General features: G+C 38.0%; 1 protein-coding gene across 4 annotated transcripts in view; it reads left to right on the top strand.

Annotated features, from left to right (window-relative positions):
* nrxn2a (neurexin 2a) overlaps positions 1 to 20,191 on the top strand; it is a 367,204-nt gene that overhangs the window by 116,633 nt on the left and 230,380 nt on the right. For all 4 annotated transcript variants that reach the window (XM_047805716.1, XM_047805715.1, XM_047805717.1 and 1 more), the window contains one exon: positions 3,798 to 3,812. In XM_047805716.1, coding sequence (XP_047661672.1) covers positions 3,798 to 3,812 — 15 coding nt within the window. The remainder of the gene's footprint in view (positions 1 to 3,797; positions 3,813 to 20,191) is intronic.

Here is a 20,191-nt window from a genome sequence, read left to right as displayed (position 1 = left end):
CACTTCATCGAAAGCAAATATTTTATTTTAAGTTTACGGTGACCTGGGTATTTGTTTCTGAAACCTTTTCCTCTTTTTCATGTATCGCAACTATTATTTTTTTCAGCAGATAAAAGGTCTGGAGTTAGGTTCAGTTGTTTGCAACTCTCTATATCAAGTCCAGAGAGTTGTCACTGCCAGTGAAGCAAGGCTGAAAATGGGTTTCTTTCTTGGTGATGCTCTGCCAGGCATTCACTGCTTGTTTATGGGGCATTTTGCCTTCAGCTTTGCCTTTAGCAAGTGAACGGCATGCTCAGTTGGATTTGGATTAAGTGATTGACTTGACCATCGCAGAACATTACTTGCCTTTATTTGGCTGAATCTGAGCAGATATAATATACTCCTATCTTCTTCTACTGACGATTCCCATGGTTAAATTTGGCAATGTTTTATGCCGGATGCCCTTCCTGACGCAACCCTCTCTATTTATCCGGGTTTGGGACCGGCACAGAAGTCACTGAACTGTGACCCCCATGGCTAGATTATATAATATACTCCTATAAATGTCAGAATTTGTCCTGCTGATTTGGTCAGCTGATAACTCATTAGTATACACAAGGTAACCAGTTCAGTTGGTAGCCATACAGTACTGTACATGCCCAATGTACAGTACTGTATGGCTACCAACTGAACTGGTTCAAATGGGGTCAAATGGGGTCAATTCATTCATACTCTTCTCCTCCCATCACCATTCTGGTCAAGATCTCATCTGTCCATCGGATGCTGGCTCAGAATGTAGGGACCGAACTTAAATCTGGTATTCCTGTTTTAAGGTTTACAAATGGATTAGATGTTATGATGAAATCCCCCTGTATTTACTCTGGAGAAGGCTTCTCTTGATTGTTGCCTTTGACACAGATATGTCTTCCTCTTGGGGGTCTTTGTTGATCTAGCTGTCTGTTTCTTAACCAAGGAACAATTCTTCAATCATCCACCCACTTGTTTTCTGTGATCCTCCAGTCTTTCGGTGTGTCTCTTCCTCAAGGTGTTTCGGTGTCCCTGAGCTCATCATCGCTTCCTTTTTTTAATAACATACCACATAGTTGATTTGGCCACACTTAATGTTTTTGTTCTCTCACTGATGATTGTTTGAATTCTTCAGCCTAATGCTGACTTGTTTCACTGGCAGGGAAAGCTCTCTGGATTTCTAAAGCATTAACAGCATTTTAAATACAAAACAAGCTCTAGACGTTTACTTGAAAGTGGAACAATAATGATGGAACAACACACCTAGCCATCAGACAGCTGAGCATCTAATGTAATGGTCCAAGTACTTGAACATGATGTGTTTGGGGGTGAAATTTAAAAGTCTTTAAAGAATTAAAGCTGAAAAGTCTGCAATTTGACCCCATACTCATTATTCATTTTCAACTCTATATACTGTGGTAAAGAGCTAAAATAACAATACCTTCATCCGTGTCCAAATATCTGCTAATTCCAGACCTTTTATCTGCAACTACTAATGTTTCGTAGTAAATAAAAAGTCGTCTTTACCGTAGACGACTGTGCAAGCCGAGGCTCTGTAAGCTCACACAGTGCTGGTCATGAAGGAGTTCACTCTGCCACATTGAAAATATTAATTTGAATTTTATTTAGCTTCAAATGACAACACAAATATCTACATAAGGAATTTCTTCAGAATCGGGTAGGAGTGGGATTAAAGGTGTAATATGGTCCGTTAATGCAAAATAAATGTCTTCTGCAGATGACTGTGATTTGGTTTAATCACATATGCAGTAGTTAGACTACAAAAAGAATATTGAATCTGATTATTTACTGTTTTATTTACTGATTATTTTAGTCTCACTAGATTATGAATGCCCTTCTTCATACCCACCGTTATTCACTGTCTACAGCTCGACCGTCCATGTTTAATAGGAATTTTTTTTTTATTTTATTTATTTTTTTTTTTTAAGAAAACCAAAATAATATAAAGAGCACAATGGCAGTGTAGCAAAAACCTTTGCTCAGGAATCAAGTCTTGGTGCAAAACAAAGTGATATTCTAGAGGCAATGCAAAAATAAATATCATAAATAAAGGTATTAAAAGTCTAAAGATTGCCCTTTATTTAACAAATATCTTCAGAAAAATGATTTTTGCTGTTTCTGAGAAAGGAAATAGGAAGAGCAGAAATATATATATATATTTTTTTAAAGCCATTCACAGCTGCAATTTTATCAGATGGAGTTTTACAATTCAATGTCCTTTTTTTTCTCCCTTTTCTTCATTCTGAGCTTCAGCACACAATCGTAGCTTCTTTATATAATGTGACTTCCTGTAATTGGCCTCGCTTACTCCAAACTCCTGTGCATCACTGAAGAGCTTAATGTGCTGAAACGTTTGCCAGATGAGCTTTCTATTTCTCTGCTATTATTCGACAGAGACAAATCCCTTTTTCTTTCTTTTTTTTTTCCTTCAATTAATCAATTATTTGAGACGTAAAAACGATTGGCTGAAATTCAGTACTTAAAAATGTGCACAAACAAAAGATCTGTTCAGCGTTTTACTCAACTAACGCTAATGCGAACGAACTAACATGAACAGATTATTAAAGGAATGAACAAACAAACAAACAGTGAACGAACAAACAAACAAAGACAAACGAAGGAAAGGATAAACAAAGGCAGACAGATGATTAAAGAAATGAAAAAAAAGAAAGAAACAAACAAACCAAAAAAAAAAAAGACGGGTTGATGAAAAAAGATATGAACAAACAACGACAGAAAGATGAATGAAGGAGCAAATGAAGACACAAAGACTGACAAACGAATGAAAGAAAGAAGGAACAAACAAACAAATATCGATATCCTGTATAGATAACTGAATTTTCTTTTTTTTTTTTTTGTAAGTAAATCATTTTTTTGGTTCCTGGAATCGATTCTGAATTTATGGAGTTGACTCTTAGCTTTCAAAGCCTGGACTCAGGGAATCGAGTCTTTATGCAGTTCTTTATGCAGTGAACTGAAAAGCAGGATGAAGAATGAATAATCTTTTTTTTTGTTTGTTTATGTATATTTATAAGGTAATTCATATATTAATATATTTTCTATTTCTGTCCATTTTTTCCCCTTTATTTCTGATAGTACCCAGCATTTTGATTATATGGACATTATAAATGTTTGTAAAATGTAAATACACGCAATTTTTTTTATAAAACAAATCACAGTAATGGCTCCTTAAACACACTGTGTAAACGTTCTCCCATTCCCTGTCTCGGTTACACACTCCGACTCTTCTACATTTGCGGTTTGCAAACAGAAGAAAAGAAAATGTTGTGAGAAGCAGAACTGGATGTATCAAACTAGACGTGTTTAAGTGCAGAGTAATAAAGCTGTCCCACTTTATCAGTTTGTAAACGTATGCCCTGTAGATCTCTGTGTTGTTTATGTTTGCTGTTTTAACTTAACGAATCAGACCTTTAGTCCACGAATGAATTTACAGCAAAGCTTATCTCACTAATTCTCCAAAAAAACCTCATGAAGGTGAACGCAATGCTACCCTGTTTTACAGCATAAAAAAGATTTAGGCTTCACAGAGCAATGTCCCGGCCTTAATGACCTCCTTCTGTCACAAATTGCACCGTCATTTCTTACTGGAATTGTTTCAAACGTGTGAGAAAGTAATCTAAAAATATGAACTTGTCTGAATTAATACCTGATATTTTCCTGCTTTGTGGAAAATAGACAATGACACATTCCTGACTCTGTGAATTTCTCTCTTTCTCTCTCTCTCTCTTTCTCTTTCTCTTGTTTTATAGGTGTTACCGAATCAGGTAAGAGTGCTATTTTGTTTCTTGTTTCTTGTTTGTTGGTCTTTGTTTTTTAAGAGAACAGAAAAATCAGCCTCCACATGAGACTATTAGCTCTCAAAAAAAATCCAAGGTTGGAATTAGCATCGATTGGACATGCAATAAGACATCTTATGGTGAAGCCATTTGGAGACATTTGGTCATGCCGTGGGGTTTGTGTTGTTCCACTACAGCTGCCTCTTGTGGCAAAATTCAGATTTTTATGTATTAAATTTGATTATATGGAGCACATAATTCTTTTCTGCTGTCAAACACAAGCAATGTTGAAAGCTCACGTGATCGGACGCGTGCGTACAGCGTCCTACATACGTCACCGCGGGATCCGCTTTCACGTGCACTTCACGTGCTCTCTAATCTTGTGCTATAGGTCCAAAGGCTTCATACTAATTCTTCATCTCATTCACATCATGCAGCAGAGTCTTTGTTATCACAGTATCACAAATCACACACACACACACACACACACACACACACACACACACACACACACACACACACACACACACACACACACACACACACACACACACAGAAAAGGGCATTTTCTCACCCAGGTGATCTGTGATGTGCAGCATTTCACATTCAATATCTTATGATATATTAAACCTATGAACTATATTTAGATGTTGTAATTTCTAGGCCGTAAATCCATCAGAGTGTCGGACATACGAAGAAAATAAAATCAATACCCTCACAAAAAGTTTATTTGAGTATACAAAAAATAGTATACCTTTATAACAGGCATGTTAGTAGCTTTATGAATTGAATCTCTTCCATCTGCTGATTAGAAAGATGGTTTGTTTTACTCTCCCTACTCGAGCATCAGCCGATGCCCGTCCAATATTTTGTTAAAAATCTTTAAAATTAAATTCTTTAAATAAATATTTGGGGGGAAAAAATCAGGAAAAAGTAGATGGCTAAAAACAAACGCATGAAACCTTATAATATATACAGTGATGTGTAAATATAAGAAATTCTAACAAAGGCGATAATAGAAAAATGGTCATGTATCTTTACAATATCCTGTGAACAGTTCAAATGTTCAAATTTTTCCATTTGTTATAGGATATATGTTATAAATAAATTTTTTTAATGTATTTTTTTCCTCTAATTATTCAAGAGAAGTGGATGCAAATTCCTGGTCAGTGTAATAGGAACAGAACCAACTTACAATCCATACAAATGGCAGTAAGAACATGCGCAGGTCGGTCTGTCGGAAAACCACACAAGGTTACGCATGTAACTCGGTTCGGCGCTGCGGCGTTTCCTGCCACTCTGGGAACAATTTAATAGCATCATCCACGAGGTAGCTTGTCTTAAAGCAGCTTTACGAGTAAAGAACCAGAAAAAAAGTACGTTTAATCCAAATACTATATAATTATATAACAATTTTCAATAAATATAAATACCGCTACATTACCTTTTGCCTCCGTGGTTGACATAACTCCATGGGCACCGATTCTTCTCTTTGCTTCACATAGACTTAACTGTGTATGAAAATCGATTTAAACAGAAGCTGAATTTTGTTGCAATAAGTCGCAATAAACTCTACGCCAGACATCCAAACTGCTGTTTTAAGCTGTAAATGTTGAGGTAAAGGTTTTACAGAGAAGGACTTACAGACTAATGACGCATTCAGAAGTTTCCCGACCTCCAAGGGGAAAAAATCCATCTGAATAGCTCTCCAAACTGTAATTACCACTCAGGAAGCTGAGATTCTCAAGTGCTGCTCAGTTAGCACATCTTATCGTTGCCTGTCTCCTGCACCAATTTGTGTGTTTTAGTTTATAAGTGTGTTAATTATTAAAGTGAAAGATTTGACTGTATTTGTTGCTGATAAACATTCAGGCAGCACTGAAAAAGAAGTGAATAACAAATGGCCTTTTATGCTAATGAAAAAATGATATTTGGTCAAACTGCATAATGTCCTATAGTCTAGAAAATATGCTACATTTAAATAAAAGCCTGCATTAAGAGGAGGTTTAAAGGAGGACTTTTCCCTCTAAGTGTATGTAGTCAGAGCAGATTAGCACATTAATGGGCTGCTACCAGAGTTTCAGTATACTAGCTTTTTTCTTAATAGGTATGAGACCCAAGGCTGCAGTTTGGCCTGATGGTATTTCAGTATGCTAACAGCTAGAAAAATGTATGTGGAGGTCCATCCTGAAGTCAAAATGCCTACTTAGTGAATTTTAAACAGTGAAAGTTCATAGCAGTGCTCATTCCATTTGTCGGGTAATTCTGAACTGAAGTGTTGAATAACGGTTACTTTAATGACATTTCTAAACAGTCGTTACTGAACAGAGTGTGTGATGGACTCTTTGCACCCATGCACTCATTGTGGATTTATTACTCCGGATGTGAAAACGGTGGTTAAATCATGCCTTTGAGTTCGGATCCTAGGACAGGTTCAAGTGTAAGTTCTCTTCACAATGTCATGTCACTCAAATGATATATTTAATACATTAACAGCATCATATAAGAAGGGTAAAATATGTCCGAATTCTACAGTCTCCTCTTCAAATGCTGGCAAAATATAGCAAAATCAAAATATAACGAGTTACTAAGTTAAAATAATAAGATAATATCTTGAAATAAAGAACAGTCAAAATAATGAGATAATATCTTGAAATAATGACTAACAGTCGAAATAATGAGATAATATCTTGGAATAATGAACAGTCGAAATAATGAGATCATATCTTGAAATAATGAACAGTCAAAATAATGAGATAATATCTTGAAATAATGAAGAACAATCAAAATAATGAGATAATATCTTGAAATAATGAACAGTCAATATAATGAGATAATATCTTGAAATAATGAACAGTCAAAATAATGAGATAATATCTTGAAATTATGACTAACAGTCGAAATAATGAGATAATATCTTGAAATAATGAATATCAGTCGAAATAATGAGATAATATCTTGAAATAATGAATAACAGTCGAAAAAATGAGAATATATTGAAATAATGAGTAACTTGGGTAAAAAAAGAGATATCTTGAAATAAGGAGTAACTTCGTCGATAATATCTTGTATTAACAACTTAGTTAATCAAAATAATATGCTGTGAAAATTATGAAATAATATAATGTATAATGAGTTACTTAGTCAGAATACCAATAACATTTAAAATAAAAAAGTTTCCAAGTCAAATGAATGTGATAATATATTAAAGCAATTACCAATTCTTTAGTTAATAAACAATTTCTGTAGAACCTAAAAACATTTCCTGTTTTTTTTCATTTATTTATTTTTTTAGATTGTTGATATTTGTACTCAGGGCCTGGATCGTATTAATAGTAAAGCCGTAACCTCTAATTTTTGAATTGTATGTTTTTAAACTAACAATAGACAAACATAAACAAAAGTCTAAATTAATTAGAATTGTATTTTTATTATTTACTTAGTGTATGTAATGTGTATACTGTTCAAATATGCAAATTATGCTCTGTTAAATATATCCAGTGGAAATTTTGAACCTGCCCCCTTTAAGTGTAGATAGTTAATGGATAGTTTAGAAGGGTGACAAACGGACACCAGATCATTCACACAGTCAGAGCTAATGCACTTCCTAATTCTTCATCCCATCACATAGCTCTTGTCTATCTGGAGCCATCGCACATGTGGATTAGCCGTTTGTGCTGAAGTATCGGCTCCTGTGTTTACCGAGCAAACAAGCCTCTGGACAGTGCTCAGGCTCACCTGTCCAGCTCATCTGGTGCATGAAGCTGTCTGGTGTGTGGATAGAGAAATAGACGTGTTTAACTGCGATACGCTGAGGGGAAATGGGAGTAGGGGATGATAGGAATACTGTACATGACATATTTGGACATTTGGCTGCACTACAAGAGAAAAGAGGAGCAGAGCTGACAGTTTCTGCTTGAGTACTCTAATGACTTGAACAATAAACCTCACAGGATGAGACAGATGTGAGACACAGTGACTCTAATGCTGTTATTTTTTGCAGCTTCATTCAACACTTTCCAAAAGAATGCAAAGAAACTTTTTGCTTTACTCTCAGATTCTGTGATGAAGGATTTTTAGATTTACAAAAGCTTTACTTTTAAAGATTTACTTTTAAATGTAAAATTGACCAGAAAATATTTTTTTAAAAGATCAATGTTAAAATGGTTTATACTCCGCTTGTAATCAGCATGTCCAGAAATTGTTTATTTCCCGTCTCCTATGGCAATTATTATTATTTATTAATTTTTTTTTTTGCATTCGTTCATTTTCTACCGCTTATCCGAACTTCGGCGAGTCTGTGCCTATCTCAGGCATCATCGGGCATCGAGGCAGGATACACCCTGGACGGAGTGCCAAACAATCACAGGGCACACACACACACACTCTCATTCACTCACACTCTCACACACTACAGACAATTTTCCAGATATGCCAATCAACCTACCATGCATGTCTTTGGACCGGGGGAGGAAACCAGAGTACCCGGAGGAAACCCCCGAGGCACGGGGAGAACATGCAAACTCCACACACACAAGGCGGAAGCGGGAATCGAACCCCCAACCCTGGAGGTGTGAGGCAAACGTGCTAACCACTAAGCAACCGTGACCTCCTATTTTTTTTCATTATTTATTTATTTATTTTTAACCATTTATAGTTACATTTAATTATTATAATTTAATTCATGGCCATTTTTCTTTCTCTACAGACATACCGACACTGGAGACTCCTTCCAACAATTAAACTTCTTACAGAAAACATATATCATTAGAAAAATAAATGATTCCTTATACAACGACGCTTTTTAAAATATCCGTTCAATATTAGCAGTAGTATGTATTATTAGCCAGTCATACATTGTTACCATAGAAACAGGAGCATTTTAGACCGAATGCATTAATATAAACCTCGCAGCTGGTGCTGTTGTCAGAGCCGCACCTTCTGAGCAATTAGATTTGACAATCCACCGTCGCTGTGGAATAATTGTACATTACAACCCAGTATTTCTTAAGGACTGGCTAAGATGTGGGCATAGCGTTATTTAGCTGTTAGAAAAAATGTAAAAAAAAAGTCTATCTTTTATTAGAATGTGGTGGAAAGAGTAGAGGAGTGGGGTTAAGAAGGTCCTTATCAACATCCAATTTGACTGGAATAATGAAAGCAGAACTTTGTTTTTAATTAAACTGAGACCTTTGGGTATGATTACGGCTGTAGCGATTAATCACTGCTCTGGTCCACTACAGGGGCAGAGCAGCTTTGGCCTGTGTGTATCACAGATGAGGCAGTGAAGCATGAGCAGGTGTGTGTGTATGTGTGCGTGTGAGTGTGTGTGTGTGTGTGTGTGTGTGTGTGTGTGTGTGTGTGTGTGTGTGTGTGTGTGTGTGTGTGTGTGTGTGTGTGTGTGTGTGTGTGCGTGTGATGAGGTTCTGGACTTCACTTAGACTTGTCCTTCTGTTTGAACTAATATGTGACTGTTTCTATTTCATTTTTTTCCCCCTTTGTTGAACAGTTAAGGGAAATGAAAATGTCAGCAGTGTAGGGGTGCAGAGCTGTTCGTCTGATGTAGAGAGTCACGCACAAGGCAGCACACAAGGCCATCTAAGCTATTTGGAGAGTGGGGGAGTTTTCTTGATGAATGCAGGTCAAAAACATAAGCGCCGCTTCCTCCTGCACTGATCAGAAGTGACTGTAGAGAGGTAGCCTTTGGCTAAAATGCACAATGAGATAGAAATGCACATGTTTTCCCAGACACCATTAATGACTATGAGTTTAACCTAGTGATATAACAAAATGAATATAGCTGACCAGACCGGATCTGAAGTGGATTAATGTCTGGGTGGACTTTTGTACATTTTTCTTACATCCATTTGGGTTTTCTTTGGACTTTCTGGTTTCCTCCCACCTTCCTGCCCTAATAAACGATGACCGATAGGACGATGCACACGGCGCTTATAGACTATTTAAAACACAGCCAATGACACTGTAGGTTTTTTTTTTTTTTTAAATAAAATTACACAAGTGTGTTAGAAGTGCACTGACCGTTTCTAAAGATTTTGCCCACTTTTATTACCTCTTGGTCTTTTTCATCGTCCCGCTGTCTTGCTTGCTATTTTCTCTGTTGTTAAATGTGACAGTTAGTCAAGTGACCATTTGAGACTGGTGTACAAGACAATTCCGGGAGATCTACAGCTTCTGAAATTCTCAAACCAGCCCATCTGGCACCGGCAATCATGCCACATTCAACGCCAATGACATCTCAGTTTTTACTGTTCCGATGTTGGGTTTAATTCGAGTAACCTGTATAGACGGATCTCATGATGTCATGTCCTTGAACTGGCTTTGGTTCTAGGGGACAGAAAGGAAAAAGAGAGCTGCCATACTGCATTTTTCTTTCTCCTTTTATTTCCTTTCCCCCCCCATCAGTCTTTGCTGTCTCTCTTTCCTTCCAGCTCTCTCCCTTCATCTTCATCTCTCTCTCTTGTCCCCATAGATCTACAGCAGTGAAAAACAGACACATGCTCATTTACCATAATCTGATTTTGAACTTCCATTTTTTTTTTCTTCTGAAGTATGCAGCTGCTTCCCTCTGTTGGCAGGATCTTATCATGATTGTGAATATCACAAAGGCGCAATCCATTTGCCTCTCCACAGGCATCCACCTGACGTATGCGATTTGTTTTTTGAAGACGCCGTGGGTGCTCGATTGCAGTGTAATCCGCCTCATTTACAAACCGAACATGGCTAACGATTTTACACCTAATCCCCCTCTATATTTACCTATCTGGAGGCAGCTTGTAAAACCTGCGGCTCGGCTTGTTACGGCGCTCGCATCCGTCTGCATGTTTAATGCATAGTAAATAAAATGTGCACGCTTTCTGATCTGCGAGCTTTTCTGACGGGTTGCCTGTCATCAGTTTGGGCGAGAGGGTTGCTGCCAAGGTCAGCGTTCTATTCTACAATTTCTCATAAGCTGTGACTCACTCCTGTCCTTGGAAAACATCATGTGGGTGTTTGTGTATGCGTGTGTAGGTGTAGGTGAGCATATGTTCGGTGGCCTTTAAGGCTGTATTTGCTTTCATGATGACATTATGGCCCCTTGGTGTACGGTGAAGCTGCTTAGTGGCCGTTAATCAATAAGGCTAAAAACAAAGCTCTCATGAGACCAAAGGTCACCTAAGCTGCTTGCTGACAGTCCATTTCAAATCTGCAAGGAGCTCATTTACAGAACTGCTTGTCCTTGTCATCTACTGTGTTCCTCTTTATTACTGCTGCCCTGGAAGTCTTGGTTTTTATCATAGAATGCATTGAATGCTACTGAGTACGAATACAAGAAATGAGTAATTACTCAATAGTGGTGGCTCAAGCTCAAGCGGTTAAGGCTCTGGATGGTTGCTTGGAGGATCGGGGCTCAAGATCCAGCACTGCGTTTAAGATCCAGCGCTGCTACTGCTGGGCCCTTGAGCAAGGCCCTTAACCCTCTCTGCTACAGGGGCGCTGTATCCTGGCTGACACTCACTCTGACCACCAACCTCCAAAGCTGGGATATATAAAGAAAAGAATTTTGCTGTGCTGTAATGTATATGTGACAAAATATAGGCTTCTAATATTAATAAGCAGTCATTACAAGAGTCGCCCATTAATTTGTGAGGAAGGTGTGGATCCAGTCTAAACGCTTAAAGGAACTTTTAAAAGAAAGTGTTTTTTTTTTCTTTCTTTCTCAGTGCTCAGTGATCGCACAACTGAACCGCTCGCACGAGCAGCAATTTCTCTGCACTCTATAATTTCACTGCGCCTTACTTCCGAATGTATTCATGTGCACAGTTCATGGCACCTAACGCTTATTTTCACTGCATACAGCTTTACGTGCTCAGATCTGTCTGAACTGGCATCCCATTCAGTGGATCTTCCCAACTCATGCCCAGTGTCCCTATCATGATCTCCACATTCGTCAGGATAAAGCACTAACTGAAGAGGAAGAGGGAAAGGAAGGAAACGAAATTCGACTCTAGAATGTGAGATGGAAACGTTTTATTTTTCCAAGTTGCTTGCAGTTTTTCCTTATGACCTGTGTAAGTACTGTAAAAAGCATCAGACAGAAGTTTTGGATTATTGCCTGTTATTTATTCCAATTGACAAATAACAGGTATTCTGCACTGAGCGGTTAGGAAGCACTCAACAGCAGAGCACACTCATGTTCATGGTGTTGGACTGTAAGTCCATTTGATTATTCATCCATTCCTGTTTTCGCCTTTTCCATCGTGAACGTCAGGAGCGCCGAACCGCCGACTAGATTGACTCGTGGTATTCTTTCCTCACAGCAGCATTAAAAAAAAATTAATTCACCACCATTAAGATTCTTCCTTCTTGATCCGTACAATTTACTCATCAAAATTTGGAGCATGAAATCCTCACCACTGAGGCTCGTCTTGCTTGTCTCGTCTTGTTTCGAGCTCAGAGGCATCAGCTAGCTTCTCTTGCTCCTCTGTCTCTCTAATCAGTCACACACATTTGCACACACATCCACACCGGCTTGTTCTGCGTGGTGGAGGTTACTCTTGGAGCTCTAATGACGTGAAGAGAATGTGCCATTTCTCCGGGCTAGAATCTCCCTGTTTCATCTCTCTGCTGCATCACCGCGGAGCAGTGGCCTTCACACCCCAGGTTGCTGTATGAGCTTCAGCGCAGCTTCTTTCATGCAAGACTGATATCTCCTCCAGCGCCGCTCATGACACTTGTTCATTGTTTGCTGTCACCTTATCAGCTTATCTATGAGACTAGCTGGCATATGCACAATAATGAGGCCGCTGGCACTTCTGGTTTGGCATTATTTCTCCAGCTGTGTCTATGAAACCCCACATCTAGAGTCACCGGAGTCTGGGCTTTCTTTTATGTAGAGACTCATCCAGATGAAGCAGGATTTGATCTGATGCCACTACATGGAGCTTAACATAACTATCACATAGCCTTCACATGGCTTATTTATGCTCTTTTAACCTTCTTATTCCTTTCTAATATAGAAATCATCCGATTTTATTCCTATTATATTCTAGTAATTACTATAAGAACGTCCAACAACTTGATCAAAGTGGAATAAATGCTGCTTTTCTAGAAAGGTTTTAGACCCTGAGACAAAATGACAGATATTTCTACCACCCTGTCTGTCAAACCTAGTACGATCATCTCAGATATCATCGCAGGTAACAGGCAAAGTGAATAAACATGACATTTTAATGAAAAATATTCACCGTTTTTTTTAAAGTTGAAGCGTTACCGTATGCTGCAGGGAGAAAAACCCGATGCAGATACATTTCTGTCTCTAATGGATGTTTGCAAGATTTCAGCCACAGGATGGTCTGATGGTTTTTAGGACAATCGTGTAAACATCAGAGCTTCCCGACTCCTGGGCCGTGTGTAGTTTCTGGACCCAGGTCGCAGCGATGTGACAGTAAATTGGTGTCGGTGGTTGGTTATTGGGGCTCTTGGGTGTGGGGATAAGTGTGCTTACTGAACATAAGGACAAATCGAATACATTAGGCTTTCAGTTGGCAAAGGATTCAGCAAGGTAACAGTGAGCTTTTTAGACAACCAACACACACACACACACACACACACACACACACACACACACACACACACACACACACACACACACACACACACACACACACACACACTCTGGGTACGATCCCTATTATTCCAGTTGAAATGCTTAGCTGAATACACAGTTTAAGATTTCTAAAAGCAGAGAGCATGAGAATTACCCCTTTTTTTTGCTCTCTAGTCTCTATCCATCATGTGTAGACTTTTTGGAGCTAGAACGAGGATTTGGACACATTTTCGCACGCCGGGACGAGATCGGAGACCTTTTTACTTCCAGCTCACTCGACATAGAAGTCTTACTGTTCTTCTGAGGATCTTCATTCTTAACACAGCAAATGAATGCAAGTCCTGTAAATAACTTGAAATCTAAACAGAAGTGAATTTATAGCTCAGTTTTCCTCCTGGGGACATTTCTACTGTATTATTTGAAATACTCATGCTTTTTTTTGTCTAGCTTTTTAAATTCCATTTGGAGAAAAAACTGACAAGTCCTCGTTATTCAGATGTTTATAAGCTCCATTGTACTGTGCATGACTTTGTCCGGATTGGTAAATGTGCTTTATACATATATGTGGCTTTAGCTTTAGTGGCACTGGTGACTCAGTGGTTAAGGCTCTGGGTTACTGAGCAGAAGATTGCAGGCTCAAGCTGCTACTTGTTGGGCCCTTAAGCGAGACCCTTAACCCTCTGTGCTCCAGGGGAAGTATATCATTACTGACCTTGTGCTCTGAAACTAGCTTCCTAATAAGACTCAAGATTTTTAATGCCTGGAAATGGCAGATTTCAGGCAGGTCATGATGATAAAGATTTTCATTTGTGCATGTGTTGTTGCAGGAACAGCAGTAAAGCTGTAGAGGGCCACTGTCTGCAATAGTTTAGGACTGAAGCCCAGAATATGTTGGCATGGTGACGCAGCCTGTAGCCTCCGTGGATAAGGGTTTGATCCTGAGTGGGATTTAATTTCTTCATTCATTCTTCAGTAACCTCTTCATCCTGGCCAGGAAGTGATCCAGATATTCAGCTTGAATGGGATACCGGTCTACCACCAGGCCATCAGGCTCACACTCGTGACACCTAGAGGCAGTTTAGCATATCCATCATGATAGTGATAGGAAATCGGAGAACCTGGAAGGAAACCTACAGGAACACCAGGAGAACATGAGAAACTCCACACAAACAGTAACCCGAGATGAGGATTGAACCCGCAGCTGTGAGGCAGCAGTGCTACCCACTGTGCCTCTATTCCTTCTGATTGGGATTCCTTGCTAATCAAAATTGTCACCCTTCATTGAACACTTGGAATGGTTTAGCTCTTTTACGGAGAAATGATTTCCAAGTCCAACATGTTCAAGCTGGAGCTATTCAGGGCATCTGGAATTTTACATTCATTCATTCATTCATTCATTCATTCATTCATTCATTCATTCATTTTCTACCGCTTATCCGAACTTCTCGGGTCACGGGGAGCCTGTGCCTATCTCAGGCGTCATCGGGCATCGAGGCAGGATACACCCTGGACGGAGTGCCAACCCATCACAGGGCACACACACACTCTCATTCACTCACACACTCACACACTACAGACAATTTTCCAGAGATGCCAATCAACTTACCATGCATGTTTTTAGACCGGGGGAGGAAACCGGAGTACCTGGAGGAAACCCCCGAGGCACGGGGAGAACATGCAAACTCCACACACACAAGGCGGAGGCGGGAATCGAACCCCCAACCCTGGAGGTGTGAGGCAAACCTGCTAACCACTAAGCCACCTTGTCCCCCTGGAATTTTACAGAAATTTCAATTTTTTTTTTTTTTACCAAAACAAAAACAACAACAAAAACTTTCCCTCAGCTACATGAGATTCCATCACTGCGTGTTCTTTTCCCATGCAGAACTGATGCACCGAGCGCAATGACAAGAATCGTGCCCCATCTCCCATCACGCTGAGAAAACCGATGCTCTCCGAGCGTTCTCTGATTTCATATTTAAGAGTCATTAGATGTTTCAGCCTCACGCTGACACAATCATTATTTTTGCCATTCCTTAAAGAGCTGCATATGATTTTCGGCACTGGAGCAGCGTTTAGAGGAGTGATGGAAATTGTAATATGTTTAAAGTCAGGGAGCTGTCAGGGAATTTAAAGGCATTTGAGAGAAGGAACCCTGTCACATTTTAGCTCTGTGATGGAAAACGACTCCGTTGTTAGAAAAGACATTTTTCCAGCAGCTCCTTCTCCGCCTCCGGACTGCCATCATGAAGATCCATTAAGGCACCGTAGACGTTCAGAACCCTGGTGTGTGCCTGAATGCCAATGTCATTTGTGTTGCACTTCTGGGTAAAAAAAACAACAACAACAAAAAACAACAACAGAAAAACATGTTACCCGGTGCTGACAGCAAGAGACGGCAGTGCCAGAGTGACCGTTCTCTATCAGCATACACACACACAGTACACACAGTACACACACAGTACACACACACACACACACACACACACACACACACACACACACACAGTGGGAGTCGGGGTTTGAATGTACTTGTGCCACATCTTCTATGCATCGTTGCTTTTCTATGTTCATTTCCTTCATTAGTAGCAGTGGGTAGATTCATATTTACCCAGAATTCCACAGCTGTTTAATGATTTCTTTCTTTCTTTCTTTCTTTCTTTCTTTCTTTCTTTCTTTCTTTCTTTCTTTCTTTCTTTCTTTCTTTCTATTTAAATGAATACATGCAATTGGAAAGCTGACACTTCTATTTGAGCCCCCACGCTTCACGGCATCGGGCGTTTAAAAAAACCCCCCAAAAAACTCATCTCTAAATGTCAAAACATTCGCACGTTCTTTCCCGAGACGTTGGCGTCTCTAAGGGTTTCGAGAGAAAAGTGCTACTGCGTTTGTTTGCATTCTCTGTTTGATGCGTCACGAAACAGAAAGAAAGACGTGTGTAGCTCAGCACCGCTATTAGATTCATTACTGTTGTTTGGAGCGTATTGTTTTTCCTGGTTTTCTCAGACAGTGACTGACATCTGTTTACATCATCTGACATCCAGAACTCGCTCCGAATATAAATATCTGCATGCTTTCATTTGGAGCACTTTGCTCAAGATAATGATCTTCTCTTGGGACTACATGCGTAAGACAGACTTTTCCTTTTTTTGTTTTTTACGTTGTTGTTTTGGTTTTTTTCCCAATGCCCTGAAATATAGCTCGAGTTACAGTAATAGTAACATGTTTGTGATTGATGTAGTGCTGTAGTGAGAGAGATCGCTGAACGAAATGTGAGAAACACCCCAGTCATGCTGTCGTTTGTCCTACGAGTCAAGACGGAGATTACAAACACACACTTTCATGTCGTTTTATAATAAGCCAGTGTCAGTGCTAAACCTTGTTTTTTTTAACTCCATTAACTTTTATGTATGTGAGGACAGTGACCTGTGTCAGATATTATCTTCTGCCTGACCATCTCTGGTGAAGAGATGTACTGTAACCTATTGGCAAGTCTGCACTCCTCAGCTCCATGTGAAAAGCTTAGAAGACTATTATTACAGTAAGATTATAATATAATATAATATATAATATAATATAATATAATATAATATAATATAATATAATATAATATAATAAGACTAATATTACAGATATGCTATTGTATAGTAATGGTCTCTGGTCATGCAATATCTAATAAAATAATACATTTTATTATACATTTTATAATATTTCATATATTTATATTATATAGACTACATATATTATATTTTTTATTATATATATATATATATATATATATATATATATATATATATATATATACACACACACACAAAATGTATATAGGCTACAAAACTTACTGAAGTTTTAAAATTTAAGGATGAAATAAATGTAAGTAATATCTAACAGTGCAAATAATATAAAATAATTAATAAATAAATGAATAATAAAATAATAATTGTATATAATTTATATAAATTTATATATATTTTTTATAGTAATTATTACTAGGAAATATATAATTTCAGTAAGTTTTGTAGTCTATTAAATTTATATGTAAATTTTCTGATACTGTTAGTGTCAGGAAAGAGGGATGTCTTTGTGGATAAAAAGAGCCAAATGCAGGATAGTTAAATAAAATAACGAAGACAATTAGACAGATTAAACACAAAACCAAAAAAAACACGTCAAAGTCTGGGCCAGATCCTGACAGTTCGATTATAACACAGTATAAGTGAATTTAGAATAAATAATAATACGATTATTTATTTATTTTTTAATAAAAAAATAAAAAAAAAAAAAAAATAATAATAATAATAATAATAATAATAATAATAATAATAATAAATAATACAAAATTTTTTGTTTGTGATTTAGCTACCCGTTGATGTGCTAAAAAAAACAAAAACAACAATATTGACATTAATGACATGAACCTGTTACCCAGTAACATAAATCCTTCAGTATCTGTGTGTATAAGTGTATATTTAGTGAGGAATAAAACCTGACGTGCAGTGCCGTTTCAGGAAAATAAGCAATAATGCATTGGTGGAATGTGTCCCAACACAAACTGCGTTACTATGACAACCTGAACCTTGATTACTTTTCTTTCACCACTGCTGTTTGTCATCGCTGAACATTTTAATTTAATGTCATTTATCTCATTATGGTTCGATTTGAGAAGAGGTGGAACACAAATGAAACAAGTTCCTGTTATTGTGCACACAAACAGCTAGACATTTATTTTCTACCCCATTTTTTTTAACTAAAAAAAATATATCAGCTTGTCCTGGTTACCAGGAATAATTTCCTGTGCTAGAAAACATCAAGTTACAGGACACTTTATAAAATGCTAAATAAACATCTTCTCACTGCAGTTTTTAAGTTATACCCCTTCATCTTATTTACATGAAGCGAGCTGCTGTTACAAAATAAATCATCAACACTATTTGATCGAACAGATTCGACAACACAACAGTGGTGTAATATATCAATATTAAAGCAGATAAAGTGCGATTTCTGAGTTTGGTTCTAAACATAGACATAGACTTATCACACACGTCTCTACAGATTCTTTATTACATAAATGCAGAATTAGGTATTAACATTGAATATAATATTTACACAGATTTAAATAGGAAGACATTAAATATATTAAATAAACTTTGTAGATAAACTGGATGTGGAGATAAACTGTAAACTAAAATGCCAAAAACTTTAACACCGAAGGAAGGATATCATTGGGCTACTCTTTTATTTGCATAGGATATCTTATTATTAGCTAGTTTGCTAACTCTTGATTTTAATTTAATGACATATATAGTTCAATAATTGACTTATGTCATTTAGCACCCTGTTAGCTTGTCAGTTACTAGATACTGCTAGAAAGCTAACACGAGCCCTTATATTAACTGGCTTAGATGGCGGATTTTAGTTCAGCGCTCTGTGTAGTTTAGCGAATGAGTCTAAATTCAGATCTGTTAACTTTCAAAACTAAATAAACAACCCAGTGCTTCCAGCTCTGTGGCATGGATTAAGGACATCTGGGTGATGGGCGGGTGTCCACACACTTTTGGCATTGTATTGTATCTTACAATAGAAATGATTCTGTCCTTTAATCAAATCAAATCAAAATCAAATCAAATCAACAGAGTACGACATGCAGTGAAATGCTTTTTGCATCTGTTGGGTATTCAAACATAAGGAATGCAATTAGGGATATATATATATATATATGACCAAAAGGAGGTAGATAAATAAAAAAAGAGTGTAAAGTACTGTATATAAAAAGAAACTATATAAAATATGAAAATATAAGTGAAAAATAATTCTATATACATATACATAAATGCGTATGGTTTTTAATCATTGTCCTTAAAGTGTCCATGTGCAGTACGGTGTGTATAAAGTGTATAAAGTGGTACTGTGCTGTGCAAGTCCAGGGTTAAAGTGACAGTGCAGAAAAACAGTGAAGGGGAGAGGTCCAGTACTAGATCCAGATCTAGATCCAGATCCTGGGTGTTTCCTGGTTTAAACTCTGAATGTACAGCATGTTTACACACATACGGTCTGCACCTGCAGTTTATTTTTGTGTGTGGAAAGTGATTCGATTTAATTCCGACTCTATGCTGTAAAACAACATCTTGGCACCACCGAGTATTTTTGTAAACTAGTCCAATTTGACGTAAAAGATGTGACCCTGGCATCCCTGTTATTAACTGTCCTCTCCACTGATCCGTCTTCCCCATGGACGAACCACCATCGCTGCCTAGACTCAGTATTTATGTCCTAGCAACACAACAGATGTTCTACAGACATAAAACCGGACTCCATTCTTCTGCTCTGTGTAGCAGCCCTGTATGCCATTTGAACTTGCAGATGTTTTAGACATCTGTGACCTTTAAGCTCCACAATAGATACCGCGTATACAGGGAAAACTCAGCCCGTAGCCACAGGGCCGCGTTTTGAATTGATTACACAATTAGCCTTGTCCCCTGATTATGATGAGCTTACTTCTTTCCCATCGTCGGCTGCGTCCCGCCCACTACCGATGACCTCATCGGCTGTGCGCTTATCGTGGGCAAGGTCGTCGTTCAGTCGTTCGGTAATAACCATGGAGACGGAGCGCTAGGCCATATGGCTGCTGTCTTCTTCCTCAGGGAAACCTGGCGCTTCCACTTCCTTCTGCATCATTTCCTTCCTAATGTAATTAAGACTATATGCATTTCATTTGGAACTAGTGTTTATGCTGTTCTTCATATCAGAGCAAATTACAGAC

The sequence above is a fragment of the Tachysurus fulvidraco genome, chromosome 21 (assembly GCF_022655615.1).
Source record: "Tachysurus fulvidraco isolate hzauxx_2018 chromosome 21, HZAU_PFXX_2.0, whole genome shotgun sequence".
NCBI classification, from domain to species: Eukaryota; Metazoa; Chordata; class Actinopteri; order Siluriformes; family Bagridae; genus Tachysurus; species Tachysurus fulvidraco.
Note: the sequence above shows the minus strand (reverse complement) of the source record. Positions and strands in the feature narration are given on the sequence as shown.